This window comes from Xiphophorus maculatus, chromosome 14 (assembly GCF_002775205.1).
Source record: "Xiphophorus maculatus strain JP 163 A chromosome 14, X_maculatus-5.0-male, whole genome shotgun sequence".
Classification (NCBI taxonomy): Eukaryota; Metazoa; Chordata; class Actinopteri; order Cyprinodontiformes; family Poeciliidae; genus Xiphophorus; species Xiphophorus maculatus.
This window is the reverse complement of record NC_036456.1, coordinates 27513667-27538199: the sequence shown is the minus strand read 5'-3', so window position 1 is coordinate 27538199 and position 24533 is coordinate 27513667. Positions and strand designations below refer to the sequence as shown.

At 37.2% G+C, this 24533-nt stretch overlaps 1 protein-coding gene and 1 long non-coding RNA gene across 4 annotated transcripts; both read left to right on the top strand.

Annotated features, from left to right (window-relative positions):
* Nucleotides 1–3594: 3594 nt before the first annotated feature.
* Nucleotides 3595–4343, top strand: LOC111611063. 2 transcript variants are annotated; one of them, XR_002753872.1, is made up of 3 exons: nt 3595–3714; nt 4032–4101; nt 4175–4343. It is a non-coding gene; the product is annotated as an uncharacterized LOC111611063 (long non-coding RNA). The 2 variants fall into 2 exon arrangements; XR_002753873.1 differs by having other exon boundaries at nt 3996–4101.
* Nucleotides 4344–5422: 1079 nt separating this feature from the next.
* LOC111610983 (interferon-induced very large GTPase 1-like) lies at nt 5423–22922 on the top strand. 2 transcript variants are annotated; one of them, XM_023346389.1, is made up of 12 exons: nt 5423–5516; nt 7137–7198; nt 7290–7404; nt 7927–7979; nt 8083–8194; nt 10332–10393; nt 10485–10599; nt 11122–11174; nt 11277–11388; nt 13083–13144; nt 13241–13355; nt 16894–22922. In XM_023346389.1, exons 2-12 carry the CDS (start codon nt 7193–7195, stop codon nt 21558–21560), a joined length of 5472 nt encoding a protein of 1823 aa, XP_023202157.1. In that variant the 5' UTR covers nt 5423–5516; nt 7137–7192; the 3' UTR covers nt 21561–22922. The 2 variants fall into 2 exon arrangements, with proteins under 2 accessions (XP_023202157.1, XP_023202158.1); XM_023346390.1 differs by lacking the exons at nt 10332–10393; nt 10485–10599; nt 11122–11174; nt 11277–11388.
* Nucleotides 22923–24533: the final 1611 nt, after the last annotated feature.

Here is a 24533-nt window from a genome sequence, read left to right as displayed (position 1 = left end):
AGAAATATATTAAATAAAAATATACTTTAAGTAAACAAAATATGTATTTCCTCAAGTGTATATTTAAAAGATATTTTAAATATCTTTAAAATATATGTTTTAACGATATTTAAAATATCTCTTGGAGCATATATTTTAAAATATATGATCAAAATAGAATTTTTTAGATTAATTAAAAATTCACTGTATGTTTTAAATTACATCTCAATGTACACTTTAGGCTACTGAAGTATGCCTTTTTAGGTGCTTTCCTAATCTTTTACTATTTTTGTTAAAATGGCAAAGTATAAAAAAATAACAATCCTTATAGTGGAACTTGATGTAATGTTGTTTAACAAAGTAAATAATGTGTTCATGCCAAAATATCAAATATTGACACTTTAGTGACAGAGGTTCTGCAACAAAAACAATACTTGTCCTTAACACTAAATGTAGCAGGTATCTTCAGTTTTACATCTCTCCAAATAAGATCTGTTGTTTTCAGTTTTTTAACTAAAACACAGAAGCTGTCTTTACCCAATCCATTTTCAGATGTATGATGTAAGATCTTCCTTTTTTTTGTCTCACTCCCAGAAGGAACAATAGCAGACATAGAGGACAGTTACAAGTAAAAGAAAAAGAGCCACAGCTAAATACCTCCAACGAATAAGGCAAGTCCTGAGAAGCCAGTTCAATGGCAAGAACAAAATCCGTGCGATAAACAGCTATGCCCTGCCAGTAATCAGATACCCTGCTGGAATAATTAGCTGGCCAAAGGAGGAGATAAAAGCCACGGATATTAAGACTAGAAAACTACTAACAATGCATGGAGGGTTCCATCCCAAATCCAGCCCCCTGAGACTGTACACGAGCCGCAAGGAAGGAGGCAGAGGACTAGTGAGTGTGAGAACCACAGTCCAGGACGAAACAACTAAGATCCATAAATACATCAGGGACAAAGCCTCAACAGACAATGTGCTCAGTGAATATCTCAGACAACAGGGAACGGAGGTTGAGGTGCCAGAGATACCATCATGGGAGGACAAGCCCCTACATGGGATGTACCACCAGCAAATAACCCAAGTGGCTGATATCAGTAAATCCTACCAATGGCTGGAAAAAGCTGGACTCAAGGACAGCACAGAGGCCCTCATCCTGGCCGCCCAGGAACAGGCCCTAAACACCAGAGCAATAGAGGCCCAGATCTACCACACCAGACAAGACCCAAGGTGTAGGTTGTGCAAGGAGGCCCCTGAGACAGTCCAGCACATAACAGCAGGGTGCAAGATACTGGCAGGGAAAGCGTACATGGAACGACATAACCAAGTTGCAGGCATAGTGTACAGAAACATCTGTGCAGAATATGGACTGGAAACCTCGAGATCAAAGTGGGAAACACCCCCAAAGGTGGCGGAGAACGCCAGAGCTAAGATCCTGTGGGACTTCCAGATCCAGACAGACAAAATGGTAATGGCAAACCAACCAGACATTGTCGTAGTGGATAAACAACAGAGGAAAGCCGTTGTGGTAGATGTAGCAATACCAAGCGACTGCAACATCAGGAAAAAGGAGCACGAGAAACTAGAGAAATACCAGGGCCTCAGGGAGGAACTGGAGAGGGCCTGGAAGGTGAAGACCACAGTGGTGCCTGTGGTCATCGGGGCCCTCGGGGCAGTCACCCCCAAACTGGACCAATGGCTACAACAGATCCCAGGAACAACATCAGACATCTCAGTCCAGAAATGTGCAGTCCTTCTGCTTGGTTACTTCTTGCTTGTTACGCCTTGGACAGTGTTCATAGTTGAGCGTTGTTTACCGTTAATCCATTGCTTTAATTGCAATGTTTAATTGTGCAGACAGTTGTGGTTTCTGACATGGGCAATATAGGCAACCGCCCAGGGCGTTATCTTTTTAGGAATGGCAGGACACCTCTGAGGATTGTGGCACAGAGATGGAAGCAAAGCAGAATGAAGAGGAGTTTGAATTGACAATGATACTGGTTAAATTTATTTCAACTCTAAGTATTTAATATCTAGGTTTTTTATGGGAATGTGGATCTTTCAGATCAATTTGAGAAGCAATTTTGATAGGTACACTTAATTTTATTATGTCATGTAGTGAGGGGCGCTGATCTTGGTCTTGGTCTTGACTTGGTCTCGGGCTCGGTGGTCTTGACTACAACACTGCTACATGGCTCCTTGGATGCGTGTCCTCCCGCATCCACCTTCTTTCCATCGCCTTTCTGTTGGATTTCTTTCAAAATAAATGCCACTAGTGGAAAAAAAAGTGAAGTTCATGCTATGTTAGGATAGGAGACAAGATGTATCCATACCTGAAATTATGATGCATAGAATCACATATCTAAGGATAAACTGTCAGAGAGTAAACACAATAAAAACATGCTTTTTCTGTGGCATTGTTCATTAAAATTTCTGATGTATTAAAATTAAATACGATGGGTACGCTTAATGATATTTTATTAACAACTAGGTAATGCATGCAGCAAGTACTTTTACTTTTAATACTTAAGTATTTTTAAAGCCAGTACTTTTTTACTTTTACTCAAGTAAAAATGTTAATGTTGTACTTTTACTTTTACTAGAGTACATTTTTGTCTGTGTATTTGTACTTTTACTTAAGTACATTCTTCGACTACTTTCTCCACCACCGCCAGTCAGAAGGAAGTTTGTCTTAGGAACTTTGTAATCTCACATTTAAATAGTTCCCAGATGTCACCATACTTATTTTCAGTATTAGCTTTGTCAGAAAAAATAAGAGATTGTTTGGGAGTCTAACTTAAGTAAAGAGTTGTTTAGGATCCAGTAGGCTTTAATATTCTGTGAATGGTTACCAGACAGATTTATCAAAATATACAGTATATTGCTTTATGATCTGTGAACGGAGTGGGAAGAATATTGATACTAGCCAGTAGTCAAAACGAGACTGTTTAGACCAGGGGTGTCAAACTCCAGTCCTCAAGGGCCGGTGTCCTGCAGTTTTTAGATGTGCCACAGGTACAAAGCACTGGAATGAAATGGCTTAATTACCTAATATTTGTGTAGATCAGTTCTCTAGAGCCTTGATAATGATCTAATTATTCTATTCAGGTGTGGTGCAGCACAGGCACATCTAAAAGTTGCAGGACAGCGGCCCTCGAGGACTGGAGTTTGAGACCCTTGGTTTAGACCCATCATTGTTTCTCCAGGTGAAAGTCTAGTGGATATTTTTCTCTCCATATATCCTTTAAATTGTATCTCTGCATGAATGATTTAAGAAGAGTGTTTGAATCTTGAGCTCGAGGAGGCCATTTGTCCAGTTGATTATCTAGAATCATATTAAAACCTAAAGACTTTCCTGTCTCAGAAGAGGCTCTGGCTCCACTAGATCACCAACCAGTTCTGAGGATGAGCCTCCACATCGTCTTCATGGTGGAAGGATTATTTTTATTTATTTATTTTTTGCTGAGCAGCTAGCTACATTTTTAACAGCAAAAACTGGTGTGTTATCAACACTAAGTGCTTAATAAACATGATTAAAAAATTATTGGACAGAATTTATTCCCTTTGTTAATCTACCATTTGTCTTTCATACATTTTATTCATTGTTGGCTTTCAGGGCCCTGTGATGGACTGGTGACCTGTCCAGGGTGAACCCCGCCTCTCATCTGGGCTCCACCAGCCCCCTCACCACCCTGCAAGGATCAACGTGTTCAGATCATGATGGAAAGATTTTAAGGTAGTCTAACTACCTTAAAATGTTATAACACCTGTTATCTAAGGTTTGTCTAACTACAAACTACTTTGTAGTTAGACAAACTAACTGCAAGGTAGTTGTAGTCTAACTACAACTACCTTGCAGTTAGACTACAACTAACCACAAGGTAGTTAGCTGTACTTAACTACCTCATAGTTAGGTACAACTACAAGGTAGTTAGTTAAAACAGCTTCGTAGTTAATGCCAACATCAGCTGATTTTATTATATTGCTGACTATTTTTTCTACTTCTAACATAAACAGGCAAAGAAGTCACCCAAAAATGTTTTTTCACTCCAGGCATCCGGTCCCAATCATCATCAGTTCTGATGATGTCACATATATAGAGAGTCCACAACATCCTAAAATTGTAAGTCATACTTTTTTCTTTGACGTCTTTCTGTGCTCTTTAAAATACAAGTGCTTTCTCTGTGTAATTGCAGGGAATCCAGGGAATGGGAAGGTTCTGTCGTAGATCTTCACTGTTCTTAGGAAGGAGAAATGTCAGTTTGTCTGCAGTAATACTGTGATACTGTGACATCGTATTAAAACAATACTCTGTCCTTGGTGAAATATTTTTCACATTTCCTCTAAAGTTATCCTATTGTTTTATTGTGCTAATTTTCATAAGCATGTTGTCTGTAAACTTTAAATGTATTAACAGTTTGTACAATTCTGTTATATTGGCAATGTACTCCTGAAAAATGTGGGTGAAACTTCATTTGACGGGGTGTGAATAAGAATGGCACTATACTGTCATAAACATGTTATAACACCTGTTAGGAACATACTAACAGGTGTCATGGCGTGTCATTCCGCAAATAATGACACTTTTAATGAGACGTTTCTTTAAAAGTTGAAAGACAGATGTTATGTCATGTTTATGACAATGTCATGTCAGTCTTATGCACACCCTATCAAATAAAGTGTTATTGAACGCACAATGTAATTAGTTTCACCTGTAAAGTGTGTTGTAATGGATCCTTATGTGTCCTAGTAGCTTGATGTGTCTGCAGTACTGTAGTGTGTATGAAGCATGTAATGTACAAAGTGGCAAAGCAGAATAATAAAAGACATTAACTAAAACGTGCACTTCATTAGCAATTATAATAAACCAAAAGTATAATTGTGGCATACTGTAATCACACTACTAATATATAAAATATGTAATGCCAATCTACTGAAAATACATTCTAAGTATATTTTAAATGTAATTCAATCACAAATATAATACACTCAAAATATACTAATCAAGCACATTTATGTTGCATAAAAAGCAATATACTTAAAGTACACTAAGTTTAACTGAAGTTGTCCAAAAATAGTACGTTGAAGTACACTTAGATTACTTTAAATTGTGCTTTAATACAATTTAAATATTATTAAAATACACTAAAAATAATTTCCCTGCTGGGATGAATAAAGTAATTCTTCTTCTTCTAAACACAAAATTAGTTGTTCCAAAATGTCACACTTTAATTTAACTAATCCTAAGTGAACATGAAGTATACTAATGATTAGTTTGACTTAAAGTATGCTCAAGTATGTTAAAATTTAACATACTATATTAATTTTTCACCAGGCCAGAATGCTTGGTCATATCCTGGAAACCATGTGATTTCTTGTAAAGAGCAGGGAGAGAAAACGAAAGTGAAAGAGGTTTTCAGCAGAATATAAAAGAACATCTGAACAGCTGCAGTTCTCCAGTCATCTTTAGGAGAGCGACGAGAGAGTAAAAACATTTTTGTGAAAGACAGTCGGTCCTCGAGCAGATCTTCTGCAAAGGTATGTTATTTATTCCATGTAGTTCAGCAACTCTTAAAAAATATTCAGAACCCAGCTGCTCTAAGTAATTATAGGACTATCTTAAACATTTATTGATTAATTGATTTTACAGAGATGATAATGTACTGCATGTTTCAAGTGTCTCAGTAGAATAGAAGAAGAGCACCTATTCCAACAGATTATATTTCTCTGGTCTTGGAGGATTTGTTGCCATTCTCTGATGTGATGTCAAATCTAATAATATTTATTTTTTGTATTTCGAACTTTTTTAATTTAAGTGGTAAAAATCTTTTTGTGTTATCAGGTATCTGGCTATGGGAGCATTGGTCTCTCTAAATTCTCCCTAGGTGTGAGTGTGTGTGTGCTTGTGTGTTTGTCTCTGTGTTGCCCTGCGACAGACTGGCGACCTGTCCAGGGTGACCCCGCCTCTCACCTGGAACGTTAGCTGGGGATAGGCACCAGCACCTCCTGACCCCACTAGTGACAAGGGTGTAAGAAGATGGATGGATGGAGTGTGGTGCTTGTTGGGGCAGACAGTATTCTTTGAGATTTGATTTGCCGCCTGAAAAACTAAAATTCTTCAAAAATTCTCTTTTTCTTGGATTTCTATTGGTTCTCTGATCTGATCCCTTATATTTTTACTCATCAGGCCAGAATTTTACTCTTGCAACAGGTTTAGTCTGTTTCTGCTGTCCAAGACTGACTTATATTTGCAGAACAAAGATATAGTGGAGATTTCAAGAAGGTGAGAATTTTGGAGGTGAAGGGTTTAATTATTTTTATTTAAGAATCTTGTGAGCGATCATCTGGAAGTCTTCCCAGAAGTCAGATTTGTTTCTACTTGCTGGCTCCATTTCAATCAAGTTTATTTGTGTAGCACATTGCAGCAACAATGCAGGTTCAAATGCTTTACATAATAAAATACACAAACATAAAGTCACAAAATATACCGTAATCAACAACTGAGAAAACCAATAACAACCATTACATTTTGATGAGTGCCGTCATCAAAATCGTTAATACACATGAAGTATACAAGGTTCCTTTTATTTCGGCCACTGCTGAAGACAAATATTCCTCTGATGCGATCAAATACAATAGCAGCATGAAGCAGTGGCTCATCACGCTTTTACTTTGAAAACCAACACGCAAAAATGAAACAGTCACGTGACCCATGCAATGCGAGGCATCGTTTGTTGCCAGTCACGTGGTTTTCAGCAAGACGAAACCAGCATTGAAGCTGCGCTTCATCGGACACGCCCCCTTTTTACTCGGTACGCGCCTCGAAGCCTGGCTTCAGATAACCCATCACTACTTCCTGGTTTTTGTCCACTGAAAAAGTCATTAAACTCACTTTGTACCAACCCTGGGTCTGACCGCGTCCATCCCCACCACCAACAAACTTCCATTTCATGTCAGTCACAAACAAATAAACTATAGTTTTTTGTTTGGTTTTTGTTTTTTGTTTTTTCCCATTTCAAATATTTTGATATAAGTGGTAAAAATGTTTTTTAGATATCTGGCAACCAGCTATGTGTTCATGAAAGCTGTTCTGTAGGTGACAGTCAGGAGTTTACAGATGCAAATAAAAATCAAAACATTTTCTATTTTTTCTTTCAGAGACAAGCTGCATAAATACTCAACACAACTGTGATGATAAAGTTTCCGCTCACACAATGGAGGTTCTTGCAAACATCCAAAATATAATAAAAATAAATTAACCATCAATTGATCCCTTGCTTAAATTATTTAAATTTTGTTTTTTATCTTAAGGAACCCAGCACTGAAGATAAATCTGAGGCTCCTAATGGTGAGAGAGGAGAGGAACCTGCATCAACATCTGCTGAGTCTGATGTTAACAATCCAAATGCTGCTACAGATGATAAAGGTCAGTAAAATAAAACTGAAAATGAAAGTAAGATGTGCTCTCTGTTTATTCAGAGAATATTGTTGCTTTTCACATTCCTTTTTTTACTGTCACATCTTGTTGAGATCTTGTTGATAAATGCTGAGGAAACAGGAAGTAATAAATTAGTAATTTCTTAGTGTGAATTAATTTCTGCATTTTAGGCAAAAATTACAGTCTGGATGTACAAAACTGGTGGAGGCTTACCCTAAAATATTTTCTGCTGTAAATGCAGCAAAATATGCCTGATGAAAGTACTGACTTGGGAGCCTTAATGTCAGTAAAAGGAGAATTTTTCACATTTATATTTATGAATAATTAAACATTGTTATTGTATGAGGTGCTCTGCCCTCCACTTCTGAGATACTAACACTCTCTCCCTCTGCAGTAATCAGCCTTCCTCTCTTAAATCTTTGTGATATCTGACAACTGGTTCTGAGACCATGAGTTTTGGTTTACACACAGAAATAAAAGCCAAAACATTTTGTGTTATTTTTCTTTCAGAGACAAACAATCAGCATGAGTGTGATAATAAAGAGTCTGCTCCCACAACGAAGGTAGAGGAACACTGTAATGTCCAAAATCTAATGAAAATATTCGAGCCATCAATCTACCTGTATGTGACACTTAAGCTATATATGTTTTGCTATTTATCATAAGGGAACCAGCACTGGAGATAAATCTGAGACTCTTAATGGAGAGACAAGAGAGGAACCTTCATCAACATCTGCTGAGTCTGATGACAAGCCAAAGGATGGAACAGATGGTGAAGGTCAGTAAAATAAATTTAAAATTAAATCAGAGTGCAAGAATGTTTGAAAAGCAATGTCTGACATTCATTTGTTCATTTTCATAGAATTTTTATTCATCATTTCCTTTGTCAGATTCAAGTTATTTCTGTCACCATTGTGGTTTTTATTATATTAACAAAGGAATACCAACAATTTTGTCCGTGTGTATGTTTATGTTATTTCAGATGTAAACACAGTGATCAGAGAATATTTGGGGATTTTTAGGATCAACTATGGATTTCATATAAATATTTGAATTTGAGTCCACATTAGAAAATTTGAAATCAAGGTTTATAGTTTTTTGAAATGAAGAAAGCCTGAATAAACTCAGAGTGCTTAACAGAATTATTAATTTAAAAGATAAACTCATGAAACAGGCCTGGACAAAATGATGGTTCTCTTAGCTTATGTTGCTCAACGTTTTGAGGCAATAACTGCAATCAAACGATTCCTATAAAGGTCAATTATACCTCTGCACCTCTCAGCAGGTACAGAGCCTTGTGAAAGTATTTGGCCTTCTTGAACTTTTCAACCTTTTGCGCTTTTCAGGCTTCAAACATAAAGATCTAAATTTTCTATTATTTTGTGAAGAATCAACAAGTGGGACACAATAATCAGGTGGAATGAAACTTATTAGATATTTTAAACTTTAGGGCTGCACAGCGGTGCAGTTGGTAGCACTCTTGCATTACAGCAAGAAGGTCCTGGGTTCGATTGTTTCTGCACAGAGTTTGCATGTTCTCCCTGTGCATGCTGGGTTCTCTCTGGGTACTCCGGCTTCCTCACACAGTCCAAAAACATGAATGTTAGGTTAATTGGTCTCTCTAAATTCTCCCTAGGTGTGAGTGTGTGTGTGCTTGGTTGTTTGTCCTGTCTGTCTCTGTGTTGCCCTGCGACAGACTGGCGACCTGTCCAGGATGACCCCGCCTCTCACCTGGAACGTTAGCTGGGGATAGGCACCAGCACCTCCTGACCCCACTAGTGACAAGGGTGTAAGAAGATGGATGGATGGAGTGTGGTGCTTGTTGGGGCAGACAGTATTCTTTGAGATTTGATTTGCCGCCTGAAAAACTAAAATTCTTCAAAAATTCTCTTTTTCTTGGATTTCTATTGGTTCTCTGATCTGATCCCTTATATTTTTACTCATCAGGCCAGAATTTTACTCTTGCAACAGGTTTCTGTTTCTGCTGTCCAAGACTGACTTATATTTGCAGAACAAAGATATAGTGGAGATTTCAAGAAGGTGAGAATTTTAGAGGTGAAGGGTTTAATTATTTTTATTTAAGAATCTTGTGAGCGATCATCTGGAAGTCTTCCCAGAAGTCAGATTTGTTTCTACTTGCTGGCTCCATTTCAATCAAGTTTATTTGTGTAGCACATTGCAGCAACAATGCAGGTTCAAATGCTTTACATAATAAAATACACAAACATAAAGTCACAAAATATACCGTAATCAACAACTGAGAAAACCAATAACAACCATTACATTTTGATGAGTGCCGTCATCAAAATCGTTAATACACATGAAGTATACAAGGTTCCTTTTATTTCGGCCACTGCTGAAGACAAATACTCCTCTGATGCGATCAAATACAATAGCAGCATGAAGCAGCGGCTCATCACGCTTTTACTTTGAAAACCAACACGCAAAAATGAAACAGTCACGTGACCCATGCAATGCGAGGCATCGTTTGTTGCCAGTCACGTGGTTTTCAGCAAGACGAAACCAGCATTGAAGCTGCGCTTCATCGAACACGCCCCCTTTTTACTCGGTACGCGCCTCGAAGCCTGGCTTCAGATAACCCATCACTACTTCCTGGTTTTTGTCCACTGAAAAAGTCATTAAACTCACTTTGTACCAACCCTGGGTCTGACCGCGTCCATCCCCACCACCAACAAACTTCCATTTCATGTCAGTCACAAACAAATAAACTATAGTTTTTTGTTTGGTTTTTGTTTTTTGTTTTTTCCCATTTCAAATATTTTGATATAAGTGGTAAAAATGTTTTTTAGATATCTGGCAACCAGCTATGTGTTCATGAAAGCTGTTCTGTAGGTGACAGTCAGGAGTTTACAGATGCAAATAAAAATCAAAACATTTTCTATTTTTTCTTTCAGAGACAAGCTGCATAAATACTCAACACAACTGTGATGATAAAGTTTCTGCTCACACAATGGAGGTTCTTGCAAACATCCAAAATATAATAAAAATAAATTAACCATCAATTGATCCCTTGCTTAAATTATTTAAATTTTGTTTTTTATCTTAAGGAACCCAGCACTGAAGATAAATCTGAGGCTCCTAATGGTGAGAGAGGAGAGGAACCTGCATCAACATCTGCTGAGTCTGATGTTAACAATCCAAATGCTGCTACAGATGATAAAGGTCAGTAAAATAAAACTGAAAATGAAAGTAAGATGTGCTCTCTGTTTATTCAGAGAATATTGTTGCTTTTCACATTCCTTTTTTTACTGTCACATCTTGTTGAGATCTTGTTGATAAATGCTGAGGAAACAGGAAGTAATAAATTAGTAATTTCTTAGTGTGAATTAATTTCTGTATTTTAGGCAAAAATTACAGTCTGGATGTACAAAACTGGTGGAGGCTTACCCTAAAATATTTTGTGCTGTAAATGCAGCAAAAGATGCCTGATGAAAGTACTGACTTGGGAGCCTTAATGTCAGTAAAAGGAGAATTTCTCACATTTATATTTATGAATAATTAAACATTGTTATTGTACGAGGTGCTCTGCCCTCCACTTCTGAGAGGCTAACACTCTCTCCCTCTGCAGTAATCAGCCTTCCTCTCTTAAATCTTTGTGATATCTGACAACTGGTTATGAGACCATGAGTGTTGGTTTACAGACACAAATAAAAGCCAAAACATTTTGTCTTATTTTTCTTTCAGAGACAAACAATCAGCATGAGTGTGATAATAAAGAGTCCGCTCCCACAACGAAGGTAGAGGAACACTGTAATGTCCAAAATGTAATAAAATATTCGAGCCATCAATCTATCTATATGTGACACTTAAGCTATATATGTTTTGCTATTTATCATAAGGAAACCAGCACTGGAGATGAATCTGAGACTCTTAATGGAGAGACAAGAGAGGAACCTTCATCAACATCTGCTGAGTCTGATGACAAGCCAAAGGATGGAACAGATGGTGAAGGTCAGTAAAATAAATTTAAAATTAAATCAGAGTGCAAGAATGTTTGAAAAGCAATGTCTGACATTCATTTGTTCATTATCATAGAATTTTTATTCATCATTTCCTTTGTCAGATTCAAGTTATTTCTGTCACCATTGTGGTTTTTATTATATTAACAAAGGAATACCAACAATTTTGTCCGTGTGTATGTTTATGTTATTTCAGATGTAAACACAGTGATCAGAGAATATTTAGGGATTTTTAGGATCAACTATGGATTTCATATAAATATTTGAATTTGAGTCCACATTAGAAAAATTGGAAATCAAGGTTTATAGTTTTTTGAAATGAAGAAAGCCTGAATAAACTCAGAGTGCTTAACAGAATTATTAATTTAAAAGATAAACTCATGAAACAGGCCTGGACAAATGATGGTTCTCTTAGCTTATGTTGCTCAAGGTTTTGAGGCAATAACTGCAATCAAACGATTCCTATAAAGGTCAATTATACCTCTGCACCTCTCAGCAGGTACAGAGCCTTGTGAAAGTATTTGGCCCCATTGAACTTTTCAACCTTTTGCCGCTTTTCAGGCTTCAAACATAAAGATCAAAATTTTCTATTATTTTGTGAAGAATCAACAAGTGGGACACAATAATCAGGTGGAATGAAACTTATTAGATATTTTAAACTTTAGGGCTGCACAGCGGTGCAGTTGGTAGCACTCTTGCCTTACAGCAAGAAGGTCCTGGGTTCGATTGTTTCTGCATGGAGTTTGCATGTTCTCCCTGTGCATGCTGGGTTCTCTCCGGGTACTCCGGCTTCCTCACACAGTCCAAAAACGTGTATGTCAGGTTAATTGGTCTCTCTAAATTCTCCCTAGGTGTGAGTGTGTGTGTGCTTGGTTGTTTGTCCTGTCTGTCTCTGTGTTGCCCTGCGACAGACTGGCGACCTGTCCAGGATGACCCCGCCTCTCACCTGGAACGTTAGCTGAGGATAGGCACCAGCACCTCCTGACCCCACTAGGGACAAGAGTGTAAGAAGATGGATGGATGGAGTGTGGTGCTTGTTGGGGCAGACAGTATTCTTTGAGATTTGATTTGCCTCGTGAAAAACTAAAATTCTTCAAAAATTCTCTTTTTCTTGGATTTCTATTGGTTCTCTGATCTGATCCCTTATATTTTTACTCATCAGGCCAGAATTTTACTCTTCCAACAGCTTTAGTCTGTTTCTGCTGTGCAAGACTGACATATATTTGCAGAACAAAGATATAGTGGAGATTTCAAGAAGGTGAGAATTTTAGAGGTGAAGGGTTTAATTATTTTTATTTAAGAATCTTGTGCGCTTCATCGAACACGCCCCCTTTTTACTCGGTACGCGCCTCGAAGCCTGGCTTCAGATAACCCATCACTACTTCCTGGTTTTTGTCCACTGAAAAAGTCATTAAACTCACTTTGTACCAACCCTGGGTCTGACCGCGTCCATCCCCACCACCAACAAACTTCCATTTCATGTCAGTCACAAACAAATAAACTATAGTTTTTTGTTTGGTTTTTGTTTTTTGTTTTTTCCCATTTCAAATATTTTGATATAAGTGGTAAAATGTTTTTTAGATATCTGGCAACCAGCTATGTGTTCATGAAAGCTGTTCTGTAGGTGACAGTCAGGAGTTTACAGATGCAAATAAAAATCAAAACATTTTCTATTTTTTCTTTCAGAGACAAGCTGCATAAATACTCAACACAACTGTGATGACAAAGTTTCCGCTCACAAAATGGAGGTAGAACATTGCAAACATCCAAAATATAATATAAAATAAAGTAACCATCAATTGATCCCTTGCTTAAATTATTTACGTTTTGTTATTTATCTTAAGGGACGCAGCACTGAAGATAAATCTGAGGCTCCTAATGGTGAGAGAGGAGAGGAACCTGCATCAACATCTGCTGAGTCTGATGTTAACAATCCAAATGCTGCTACAGATGATAAAGGTCAGTAAAATAAAACTGAAAATGAAAGTAATATGTGCTCTCTGTTTATTCAGATAACATTATTGCTTCTCACATTAGTGTCCTTACTTTCACAGCCCCACTGAGTCAACATGTTGTAGAACCAAATTGTGGAACGTGTTTCTTTAAGGTTTCTATATATGACCTATGACATTTGCACATAACCAAAGATCCACTGAAGTTTGGTGACATTACAAGATATGAAAAAGTTTAAAGGTCCTTCTCAAGATCTTGTTGAGAAAGACAAGTTCTCTTGAATATCGTTTATCTCCCAACCTTACAAATCTAGATCTCTCAGAGAAGCTAATATGTATTATTAGCATTTATTTAGTAAGACAGCAACAAATTAGATGATGTAATAATATACTACAAAATCAGCAACTATTGCTCCTATTCTTGTTTTAACAACTATAGTTTTAAAAAGACCCTGTTTGTCTCTTGCCTACAGTACAGCAGAGACCCTCACAATACTGTGGCTCAGAGGCTTTGGATGTTATACACACACAATATAATTCAGTTTAGTTTATTCATCTTTCTTATGTAACACCAATTCACCACTAATGACACATGCATTCAAATTGATCCTATGTATCAAACAGAGAAGTTAGCTATTAACAGGATGAAACTTCCATCACAGCCTGACTCAGTTATGAGAGGTCATCTGCCACTAAATGGGAATTTGAGAGGACAGAGCAGATAGACAAAAAATGGATGGATGGATGGATAAAAGCTCATATTTTCTAGTTTTGGTAAATATATCCAATAAACTCTGGTTGTTTTCTGCATCAGATAGTATTGGATCCCTGCTTGTTTAAAATTCAAAGGTAAAGATAATTTTATTTATGTAGCACATTTTCAGCAACAAGGCAATACAAACTGCTTTACAGGAATTAAAAGGAAATACAAACAAAATAACAAACCAAAGATTAAAGATCAAACGAATCAAAATAATCTAATGTTGATACAAAGTAAATAAACTAGATACTCCTATTCAGGGTTGCTAGATAAGTATAAGTTAGTATCCTCTGTTCTAATTCCTTTTCTGGTTCGGAAGAATCAGAGTCTAAAAAGTAGTTGCTAAGGTATTTTTTCTGTAAATCTAAGTTCTAATCCCTGTTCTGGGTTGCTAAATAAGTGTAAGTAAGTATCCTTTGCACTTTCTAAGTATGCTCTAAATTTGTAAAAGCAATGAATACTCCACAGTTTCTAAGTAATAATAAAAACTAGAAAATTCCTGAAGAAATTTAACCGGGGCCTGCCAAAGTGTGCCCGTCGGTTTGGATCCAGCATTCTGATGCTAAAAATTAGCATCAATGCTAAGTTTAGCTATAAAATTACAAAGTAGCCTGTGGAGAATCACAAGCATGTTGACTAATATGGAGTTGAAAAATTCAGTTTGTTAAAATTAATGCATAAGCTAAAATTAGCCAAAATGTTAGCATGAATGCTGTGAGTAGCATGTGGGGTATCACTAGCATGTTGTCTTACATTCACTTCCCCCATTCAGTATACTAAACATAATGTACAAGAAGTAGATAAAATGCTTATTTTAGGGAAATGGCTGCCTGCAATTACCTGATGTAAAAAATGTGAAGGCTTTTATTTTGAAATTTTAAGTAAGCTTCATTTTAAATGGCCACACTAATCCCATGTGTAACAGTGGTTGGGTTAAGCCAGTTATATAATGCCCAAAACAGCAAGTAGTTTTGAATGCCAGCTTAGTCCTCCTCTGTAGTGACTGAGTGATCCGCCATGTTTGTAGTTCTGACATTCAGCCCAGCCCCTCTGTTTTAACTGAGTGTTGGCCATAGGTAGAACTACAGTGATGGCGTATTTGTAATCCTAAGCAGCAGATCTGCCATTCTCTGTGTTCTGTTGCTATGGTAATTAATCCTCTCTGCCAGCTGTTATCATGACTAAATCCAGGGTGTAAACCGCCGGGTGTGTCCCCACAGGACAACAGGGCTCTCCTGTGCCCAGTCTTCTCATCAAGAAAATTTGATCAATTGCATTGAGAGACCAGTTGACCAGATCCATAATTTGTAGATTTGGAGGATGTACAAAGAAAGACTCCAAAAATATAGAAAAAGACAGGACAAAAACAGAGCAGAGCAGAGCAGGGAGGGAGCAGAGGAAAAAAGCGTCCGCCTTCACTGAGAGCATGTAAAATTCAGCTTGACTTAAAGCAGAACTCACAATACACTCAAGGGGGATCGGTACCAGGAAATTAGGTAAAATATGTTACACCATTAATTTGATTAAAAAAATAAATATATACCCAACCACTCAATAAGAAATTTGTTGATTTTTAGCATCAATTATTTATTCAAAAAGAATTACAATACTAAGAAATGATGATAGTTATCTTGATAAATAGATCAATAACCCAGAAATCCCTCAAAAAATAATTATGTTAGACTTAAATCACTCATTTTGTATCAGCCAAAAAACCTAAATAATTAAATGTCCAAAATTGTCCCGTTCTTTTTTCAAAAAGATTCATGTCCACAAAGGAGTTCCATATTCTCGAAAAAACGAAAGTCCTGGAAATATTTCCCCGTTGTAATCCAAAGTCCTGATCCAAAATGAAAATCCCAAACGTCAACCCCCCCCCCCCCCCCCCAAAAAAAAGATAAGAAAAAAGAGTGGTACCACCAAAAATCCCCCAAAAGAAAAGTAAAGTCCAGATCTCACCGGGAGAATCTTTCTTTCCCCTCGGTGGCGTCCTCTTGCACCGGGCGGCCTTTCCTGGGTGCAAACTCCGATCCAGTTCCTATTATATGATCTGCGGCACTGGGGCGAACTTTGATCGCTGTTTTAAGTCTTTTCTTTTCTTTTTACTAGTTTTAAACGATCGATAAAGTCAAAGCCCAGCTGCACAGATCTAACGGTGAGCGTTTTCCTCTCCGGTTGCGCCGCTGTGCGCCGACGCACCCGCCCCTTTTTCAATCACCAATTTCACACACACCTGAAAACCGCATGATGTTTCACCCAACTCAGTTATAAACAGTGGAAATTCAGAATGATTTTTAACGATGAAACCACTGCAACTGTTCTACAAGACAGTTTGATACATTTACTTTTTAATATAATTCTTCAGAAAAAAATTAACATAGTGTTTATCTTACAAGCAGAAGAGGAAAAAAATTCAAGTGTTAGAACAGATTCATTCAGTTTAATTACCCAGAAATACACACATCTTAGGGAAGTGGACTCAGGGGACTGAATACAAAATCACATCACAGATCTCAGATTTTTATTTAATATTTTTAAAAACTTATTTAACCATTTTTGTTTGAATTTAGAATCGTGTGCTATTTTGTGGTGATCTATTCCACAAAATCCCAGTGAAACACTTTGAAATGTGTGGTTGTTCTGTGACAAAATTTTAAAAAACAAAAGATTAATGGATATTACTGCTTTTGCATGGACCTACTGTTGACATTAACATTTAAAAGGTGAACGTAATTATTTTGGATTTAAATGACAGAAGGATGATAAATGACTTCATGTTGCACAGGAACCGACCTGATGATGGTTTTGGAGGATCTGGGATTGGATCAGTTCTACAAGGAGAAACTGTCACTCAGCAAGATACTGGAGATCAATGAGAAGACCATCAATGATGAGCCTCCAAAGTGTAAATCTGATCTTCCATTGTATTTTCTTAAGAAACTAATGATGGTGAATGTAACAGCTAGAAAGATAGAAAGATCAGCTTCTGAGTCTAACAGTGAAGATACATTAAGTGATCCGTGTAATTTTAATGATCTATTTGCCTGTCATAACATGAATGATTCTCTAAATCCTCTTGATTTAATCACTGCTCTCTTCCTGTGTTCTGATGGTTTTGTTCATCAAGAACTGGCTCTAAAAATGTCCATGTGTCAGTTCTCTGTTCCTCTGCTGCTTCCTAACTGTGACACACAGCAGTGCACCCTCATGCTGTGGGCCATGAGAGACATTGTTAAGAAGTACAGACCTTCAGATCTTTCAGAATCAAAAGGCTTCATAGAAGACAGAATAGCTCTTTCTGAACTTCCAATGATCTCATTTGTGAGACTGGGTGAGTGCTCTCTGTCCAAATCAGAGATCCTCAATAAACTTTTGAGTAACTCTGAGCAATACCATGACACCTTTGTTCACCGTGACATGGAGTGTGGAGACATTCAGAGAAGAATATCTAATGGACTGACTGAAATGACCTGGTACCTTCCCTGTGGAAACAAAAACATGGACATCTTCAGTGAACCAGTTGCTATAGCTAACCTTCGTGGAGACATTGCTTCATTTGAAACTCAATTCTCCTTTTTGTGTCAGACATCTGCTGCAGTTTTTGTTTTCTTTGACCAGCTGGACTCTGAGTGTGAACTGCTGACAAACAAAAACCATAAAGCTCAGATCTTTTTGGTGGGAAACCAGCAGAACAAGAGAATTACTCTAGATGTTCTGAAGAAACTAGCAACCAGGCTGAACTTGACGAGAAACAACATAATTATAAAATCAAAACAGACAAATAATGCAGATTTTGTCAAATCTTTGAAGAAAACTGTGAGCAGTGTACTTACCAACACACAGTTGAAGATGTCAATAGAGCAGATGGCTGAAGTTGCTCATGAATTAGGAATTCCAGTTGATGAAGATTCTCCAGAGTGCCAGGATGGAAAGAAAAATGCAGATGCCATCACTGCAGAGATTAAAGATACTTTTCAATTCAAAGAAAATCAGTTTCCTTTGCAAGGTCACATATGGAAGGATCTGACTTTCTTGGAAAAGGAAGAATGTCGTCTTCGGAACATTGGTTCTGAAGACATAGAAAACTATAAGAGCAACCTTATAAAGAAAAGAGAAGAGCAACGTAAAAAACAAAATTCCTATGCAATGTCAAGTGTAATGACATGCTTCATTAGTGCAATATCCAGCCCACATAGAGAAAGGTGTTACTTTCTGAAATGGATAAGAATGAATCTCGACAACTTGTCTCGAACAGAACTTTCTGGCCTCAGGGAGCTTTACAAGGAAAAATGCAAAGATTCTGAAAACAAACAAGAGATCAAAGAAATTGACCAACAACTTTCCAGCAGCTCACTGGGAGTTGAGCACTTCTTCCGTGAAATGGGTCAGATCTATGAAGCTTCTCTTTACCTTCCAGAAACAGATCAATCACGTCAACAACTGCAACATCTGCCCAAACTCTGTGCTCAGTTGTTGCTGGATGGATTTCCTCTTGAGCTTGTAGATGGAGATGCTTCCAACATTCCTCTCAGATGGGTGAGTGATGTTCTCTCTCAGCTCAATGACTTGGTGTCTCCAAAGAACAAGATCCTGGTCGTCACAGTTCTTGGAGTTCAGAGCACAGGGAAGTCCACTCTCCTTAACACCATGTTTGGAGTTCAGTTTGCAGTCAGCAGTGGTCGATGCACTAGAGGTGCCTTCATGCTGCTCATCAAAGTCAATGAAGACTTCAAGAAAGTTCTCAACTGTGACTTCATGATGATCATCGACACTGAAGGCTTAAAGTCACCAGAGCTAGCACAGCTGGACAACAGCCATGAGCATGACAATGAGCTGGCAACACTTGTTGTTGGTCTGAGTGACATCACCATTATCAATATTGCAATGGAGAATTCAACAGAGATGAAAGACATCCTGCAGATAGTGGTGCATGCTTTCCTCAGGATGAAGGAGGTCGGCAAAAAGCCTCAATGTCAGTTTGTTCACCAGAACGTTTCTGATGTTTCAGCTCATGAGAAGAACCTGAGAGACAGGAAGCTGCTGTTAGAACAGCTGAATGAGATGACCCAGGCAGCAGCTAAAATGGAGAAGAAAGAGGAAAACAAGAGCTTCACTGATGTGATGGAGTATAATCCAGACACTGGGAACTGCTACGTTCCTGGACTCTGGAATGGAAACCCACCAATGGCTCCAGTCAATGCAGGATACAGTGAGACTGTCTATGAACTCAAGAAAAACATCATCCAACAGCTGGGAAAGTGTGAGTCAACTTCTAATAACATCTTGGAGTTCAGAGAGTGGATAACCAGCCTGTGGAACGCAGTAAAACATGAAAACTTCATCTTCAGCTTCAGAAACAGCCTGGTGGCTGATGCTTACATGAGGCTCTGCACAGAATACAACCAATGGGAGTGGGAGTTCAAAAAGGAAATGTACACCTGGGTTACCACAGCAGAGACAAGGATTTCCAATTTTGGTTCATTTACTGCAACATTTGAAATATCTGACATGAATGAATTCATGACCGAGTTGAAAAGTGAAGCAACCACAGAGCTGACCAAGTGGGAGACAAAGATTCTTGACAATCTGAAGAAATACTTTGAGCAGCCAGAAGGTCATGTTTATCTGGTTGAAGGATACAGAGAGGATTTCTCCAACAGCATAAAGAGTCTTCGACGACAAACTGAAAGATCAGTGTTCAACCAGATCACAACAGCAGCTGAAATTAAGAAGGGATTGAAAGAACTCGACAAAATCAGGGCAACTTATACAGAAAGAATTGAGAAAGCAGTTTGTGATTTAATTGATAAATGTCGTAAAAGCAAAGTTAAAATGACTGACAGAGAGCTTGATGAAAGTTTTGATAAGATGTGGACTGAAGCAATGAACACCTTGTCTTTCTCTAAACAGCAGACTTCAAATATCTTCACCAATGTGTCCCTTCAGTTACAAACAAATCTTTCACCCAAGGGAAGCCATGCATGTGAACTGCTGAGTAAAAAAAGTCTGAAAGACTGTGGACTGGAGCCTTTTACATACAAACCTATAGGAATGAAGGAAACAGTCAAAACTTTTTTAAAAGGACTTTGGACCTGGGCGGATCTAATAAAGGCAAGACAAGAAATCGCTGAGAGGATTATTTCAGATTGTGATGGCGATATTAGTGATAAAGTCAAGAGAAAAACCAATTATCATGATACTTACATCCAGGAGATCCTTCACATCATTGATAAGAGGTTGAACAAAACTGATGTTGACATAGACATGAAGTTTGAGGTGTCTCTGAAACAACACATCTGTGGATCTGCAGCCAGAAAGTTTCAGAAAATGCATGAAGAATTTATACAAGAAAATGATCCTTATAAATGTCTGCAGAAAAACAAGGAAACGTTCTGCACAGATTTCAAAGATGTCTTCCAAAAACGAGATCAATGCCAGAAAAAAGCTGAAGAATTCACAAACCAAAGTCTGAAACCTGCTGTTGAAAACTTCATCTATCGTTCTCTTGGTGTTGATATTGTTGATAAAATGATGACAAAAGAGGAGTTCAGCACACGAATGTCCTTCCAGTATTCAGTTTTACTGGATCTGATTTCTAAAGGTGACTTCAACAGCTTAAAGGAGTACGTTTGTTCATATGAAGTTTACGTAAAATCATGGACATCTAAAAGGATTAAGGAGTATTTCTCCTCTGGGTTGATAATTTGTGAGTTAGAGGACAAACGTCTTAATTCCTGCATCGACCACATAAATGATGCCATTAAAAAGGCAACAGCAGAAAAGTCTGACAGCCTGAGGACATTTGTTGTAAAGATCTGCACAGAACTTGGAGATAAACTGGTATTTTCCCAGGAGGCTCTTGATGCCTTTATGGTTGTGAACAATGTTGACCAGGAACAGTTTGGTCACTGGCTCAACAAGTGTGTGGAGGAAATGACAAAATCTCTTAGAGAAAAGTTTAAATCAACAATGTTTGAAACAAAACTCTCACTTCTCCATATGAAACCAGAGAATGAGCTTTTCAACAGAGTGATTGGTTGTGGCAAACAGTGTCCATTCTGCAAAATATCCTGTGATGCTGGTGGAGAAAACCACACTCACCACTTTGCTTCTTTGCATCGACCAAATGGATTAGGTCGGTACAGGAATTCTTTATCTGGGAAACTCGTAACTGACATCTGCTCTTCTCTTGTCATCAGTGACATATGTTTTTCCTGCAGTGAGGCATTCTTTCAGCCTTACAAACAATATAAGGATATTTTCCCAGACTGGAATATTCCTCCAGATGTGAGCCTTGAGGCATCAGATTATTGGAAATATGTGATGAACAAGTACAACAAGGAATTTGCTAAAGAATATGATGCAGAGCCTGGTGACATTCCTGATGCTTGGAAGAAAATCACAAAAGAACAGGCAGTGGAAAGCCTCAAGAAATCATTCAACATGAAGTGAAACCATGATTCATGTTTAGCTGTAAGAACACAATTGGTTCTTGCATGTAGATTTTTTTTGTCCCTTTCCTGAAAACCAAAATAAACAGCTTTGGCCTAATTTACTGTAGCTCTTTATTTTCTTCATTGATCATTTATAATTTTAGCATTTTGTCATTCTATTATTTTATTAACTTTTGTTTGCAACATATTTTGTCTGAAAATATTTACACTCTTGTTGAAAGAATGTATGTTTGCTACTACATTAGATGGATAATTGGAGAGTTTCAGTACAAATTTATTGTTCATTGTTAACGACTCAATGAAATCAATTCTCCATTGTCATTACATCATTCAGTGGGTGATTGCTGCAAAGTCAATCACTGGATGCATTTACTGAGTTTCCTTAGATAGAAAAAGTTTCACCAAATGATAAAATATATGATTAAATATATTTAATTTTAAATCTGTCGATTTGATGTGGTTGAACTGATTATGTATTTCTGTATATTAAATGGATCTGTTTTGTATTCCAAATTATCTTGAGATTACATTTGCTATGAATTAGTGCTGGAACAATAAACTTAATTGAATTAAAATTGATGTCAAATTATTTTTGTTTTGGTTATTTTTGCTGTATGGGTGCAGGAATGTTATGAAATAAATGTTCTTATATATATTTAATTTGTTGATTGGCATATTCAGCATCATTTCCAGATAAAGTGTTTTGTTTGCATAAAAATGTCATTTATTGTTTCCCTTTTTATCATTTTGTCACATTCATAAGGATTTAGGGTTTATAAACATCTAGTTCTGGGTTTTATCTTGAGTTTATCCTTGATTTCATTCAAATGTATTTAGATCTTCATCCTCAGCATTTATCATCAAATGTAACAGAAAAATTCAGTTCAAATCAATTCAAAGTTTTTACGTGACTTGTTTTTTGTCATATCTCTCTAGTACTGTGCTGACTTGATCAATTAATCAATCAAATTTTATTTGTATAGCACATTTCAGCAGCAAGGCATTTCAAAGTGCTTTACATCATTACAAACACAGAAACACAAAGCAACATAGAATCAACAATCAAAACACAGCATTAAGTCAAGTTCCATCAATAAATTTGTAATTGATTACATTTCAAATACAATTCTAAACAGGTGGGTTTTTAGTTGAGATGTAAAAGAAGTCAGTGTTTGATGTGTTGTTGTGCTAATTATGTTAAATGTTTTTTTGTTCCAACTAAATGTCATAGCAGCTGATTCTCTTTTCTTCTGTAAACAACTGGAAAGCTGCTCTTTTTTGTTAAAATGAATTATATTCTACAAATAAAGAAATAGGACGTCTTGTTTATGTCATGCTTAATAAAATATATTGTTGTGGATCTACAGAACTCTTTATTAAAAGGTTTTCAAAATTTACTAAGAAGAACTTCATGATAATATTTGTTGCCTATTCAAAAATGATCTTGGATTTAAATCAGGTGCCAAATAAGTTTCATCAGTCTGATATTATCTTGCTACTTTATGTAATTTCATAGAGTACTTTAGTTAAAACAATGTGTCTGTTTTACATTAAAGACCAATAGTACAGAAAACTAAGCTGCACACTAACAGCCCTACCTGATCTCTGGCTGTGTTGGGTCAAAAACAACAACTCTTGAATCAGGCATGAGCCCATGAATCCTTAAGGGAAGTGTTACAACCCAAGACAATTAAGGGTAAATTCTGGAACTGGACGTAACACAAAATCAATAAACAGTTGATGTCAATAGAAAAAGAGTTTATTTTACAGTTCAGGTAAAACCTCAATCACAAAAGGCAGAAAACACAAAGAAGCTTTAAGCTACAGGGTCTCCTAGGCCAAAACAATAAACAAAACACCCCCTTTTAACTATATAATTAAAAAGATATATACTTTGTAGAGGAGAACTGAAAAAGGTACAACACCTAAACTCCCTTGCTAACCACAAAACAGGAGAAAACAACATAGAATAAAAATGGCAGTGAACCTCTACCAGTTTCCACTGTGAATAACACCCGGAAGCTTCAAATAAACAGACCGGCAGTAGAGGAAATTAATTTGAATGTAAAGTATTTAGTCTGACGGCAGAGGATGGGAAGAAACGACTCAGAAGAAGATATGGATCTTAACACTTAAATACAGTAACTTCTAAAGTGATAGAAATATTATTACCTTTGATAAACTCTTCTATATATTTCAATATTTATCATGTGGAATAAAATAATTATTCACAGTGTGTTTACTTTTATTAGAAGTTTGTTTAATATTAATCTTACAATGTTTAATCAGTTTATTATGTCTCACTCAGTCTTACAGAGTCATTGTTTCTCTTTTTAGCCTCAGTGGGTCAGAAGCTTAGCAACAGACGATAAGTAAATAGTTGTCATACCTTGCGGAGTGACAAGACCAGACCGATGGCTGAGCGATTATTATTAGGCACAGAATATTCTGTCTGAAACCCATTTTTAACTGAAAGTTGCATTTTTCTCTGTGTGTGTATTAATCTGATAAGCTCCTTGGGAATGTTGGTGATGACACTCTGTCTGTGGGAGAAGGACAGTATACAGTATATATAGAGAGGTGATTCCTTTGTCTAGTTAGATCTCTTCTGAGTTCTCCATCTGTGCAGATGTGAAATAAAGCTGTGTTTTGTTCTTTCTCTTTAACAAGGTTTGGACTTTGTTAATTTTTCTCGCTCCACAATCAGTTTGGTTAATCTCAAGTCTTCAATATTTATTTCTCTTGTATTTCTATAAAGCATTTTACAACAGTAAATCATCCATCCATCCATTTTCTAACACCTTTTTCCCTAGTGGGGTCAGGAGAGGTGCTGGTGCCTATCTCCAGCGAACGTTTCAGGCGAGAGGCAAGGTCACCCTGGACAGGTCACCAATCTGTCGTAGGGCAACACAGAGACAGACAGGACAAACACACTCACACCTCAGGAGAATGTAGAGAGACCAATTAACCT

Bases quoted from the DNA above. Each gene is read 5' to 3' on its own strand.
- LOC111610983 (XM_023346389.1), top strand. The intron at 7,980-8,082 runs GTAGAGGAACAC...ATTTATCATAAG, and splicing joins AGTCTGCTCCCACAACGAAG to GGAACCAGCACTGGAGATAA. The intron at 8,195-10,331 runs GTCAGTAAAATA...TTTTTCTTTCAG, and splicing joins GGATGGAACAGATGGTGAAG to AGACAAGCTGCATAAATACT.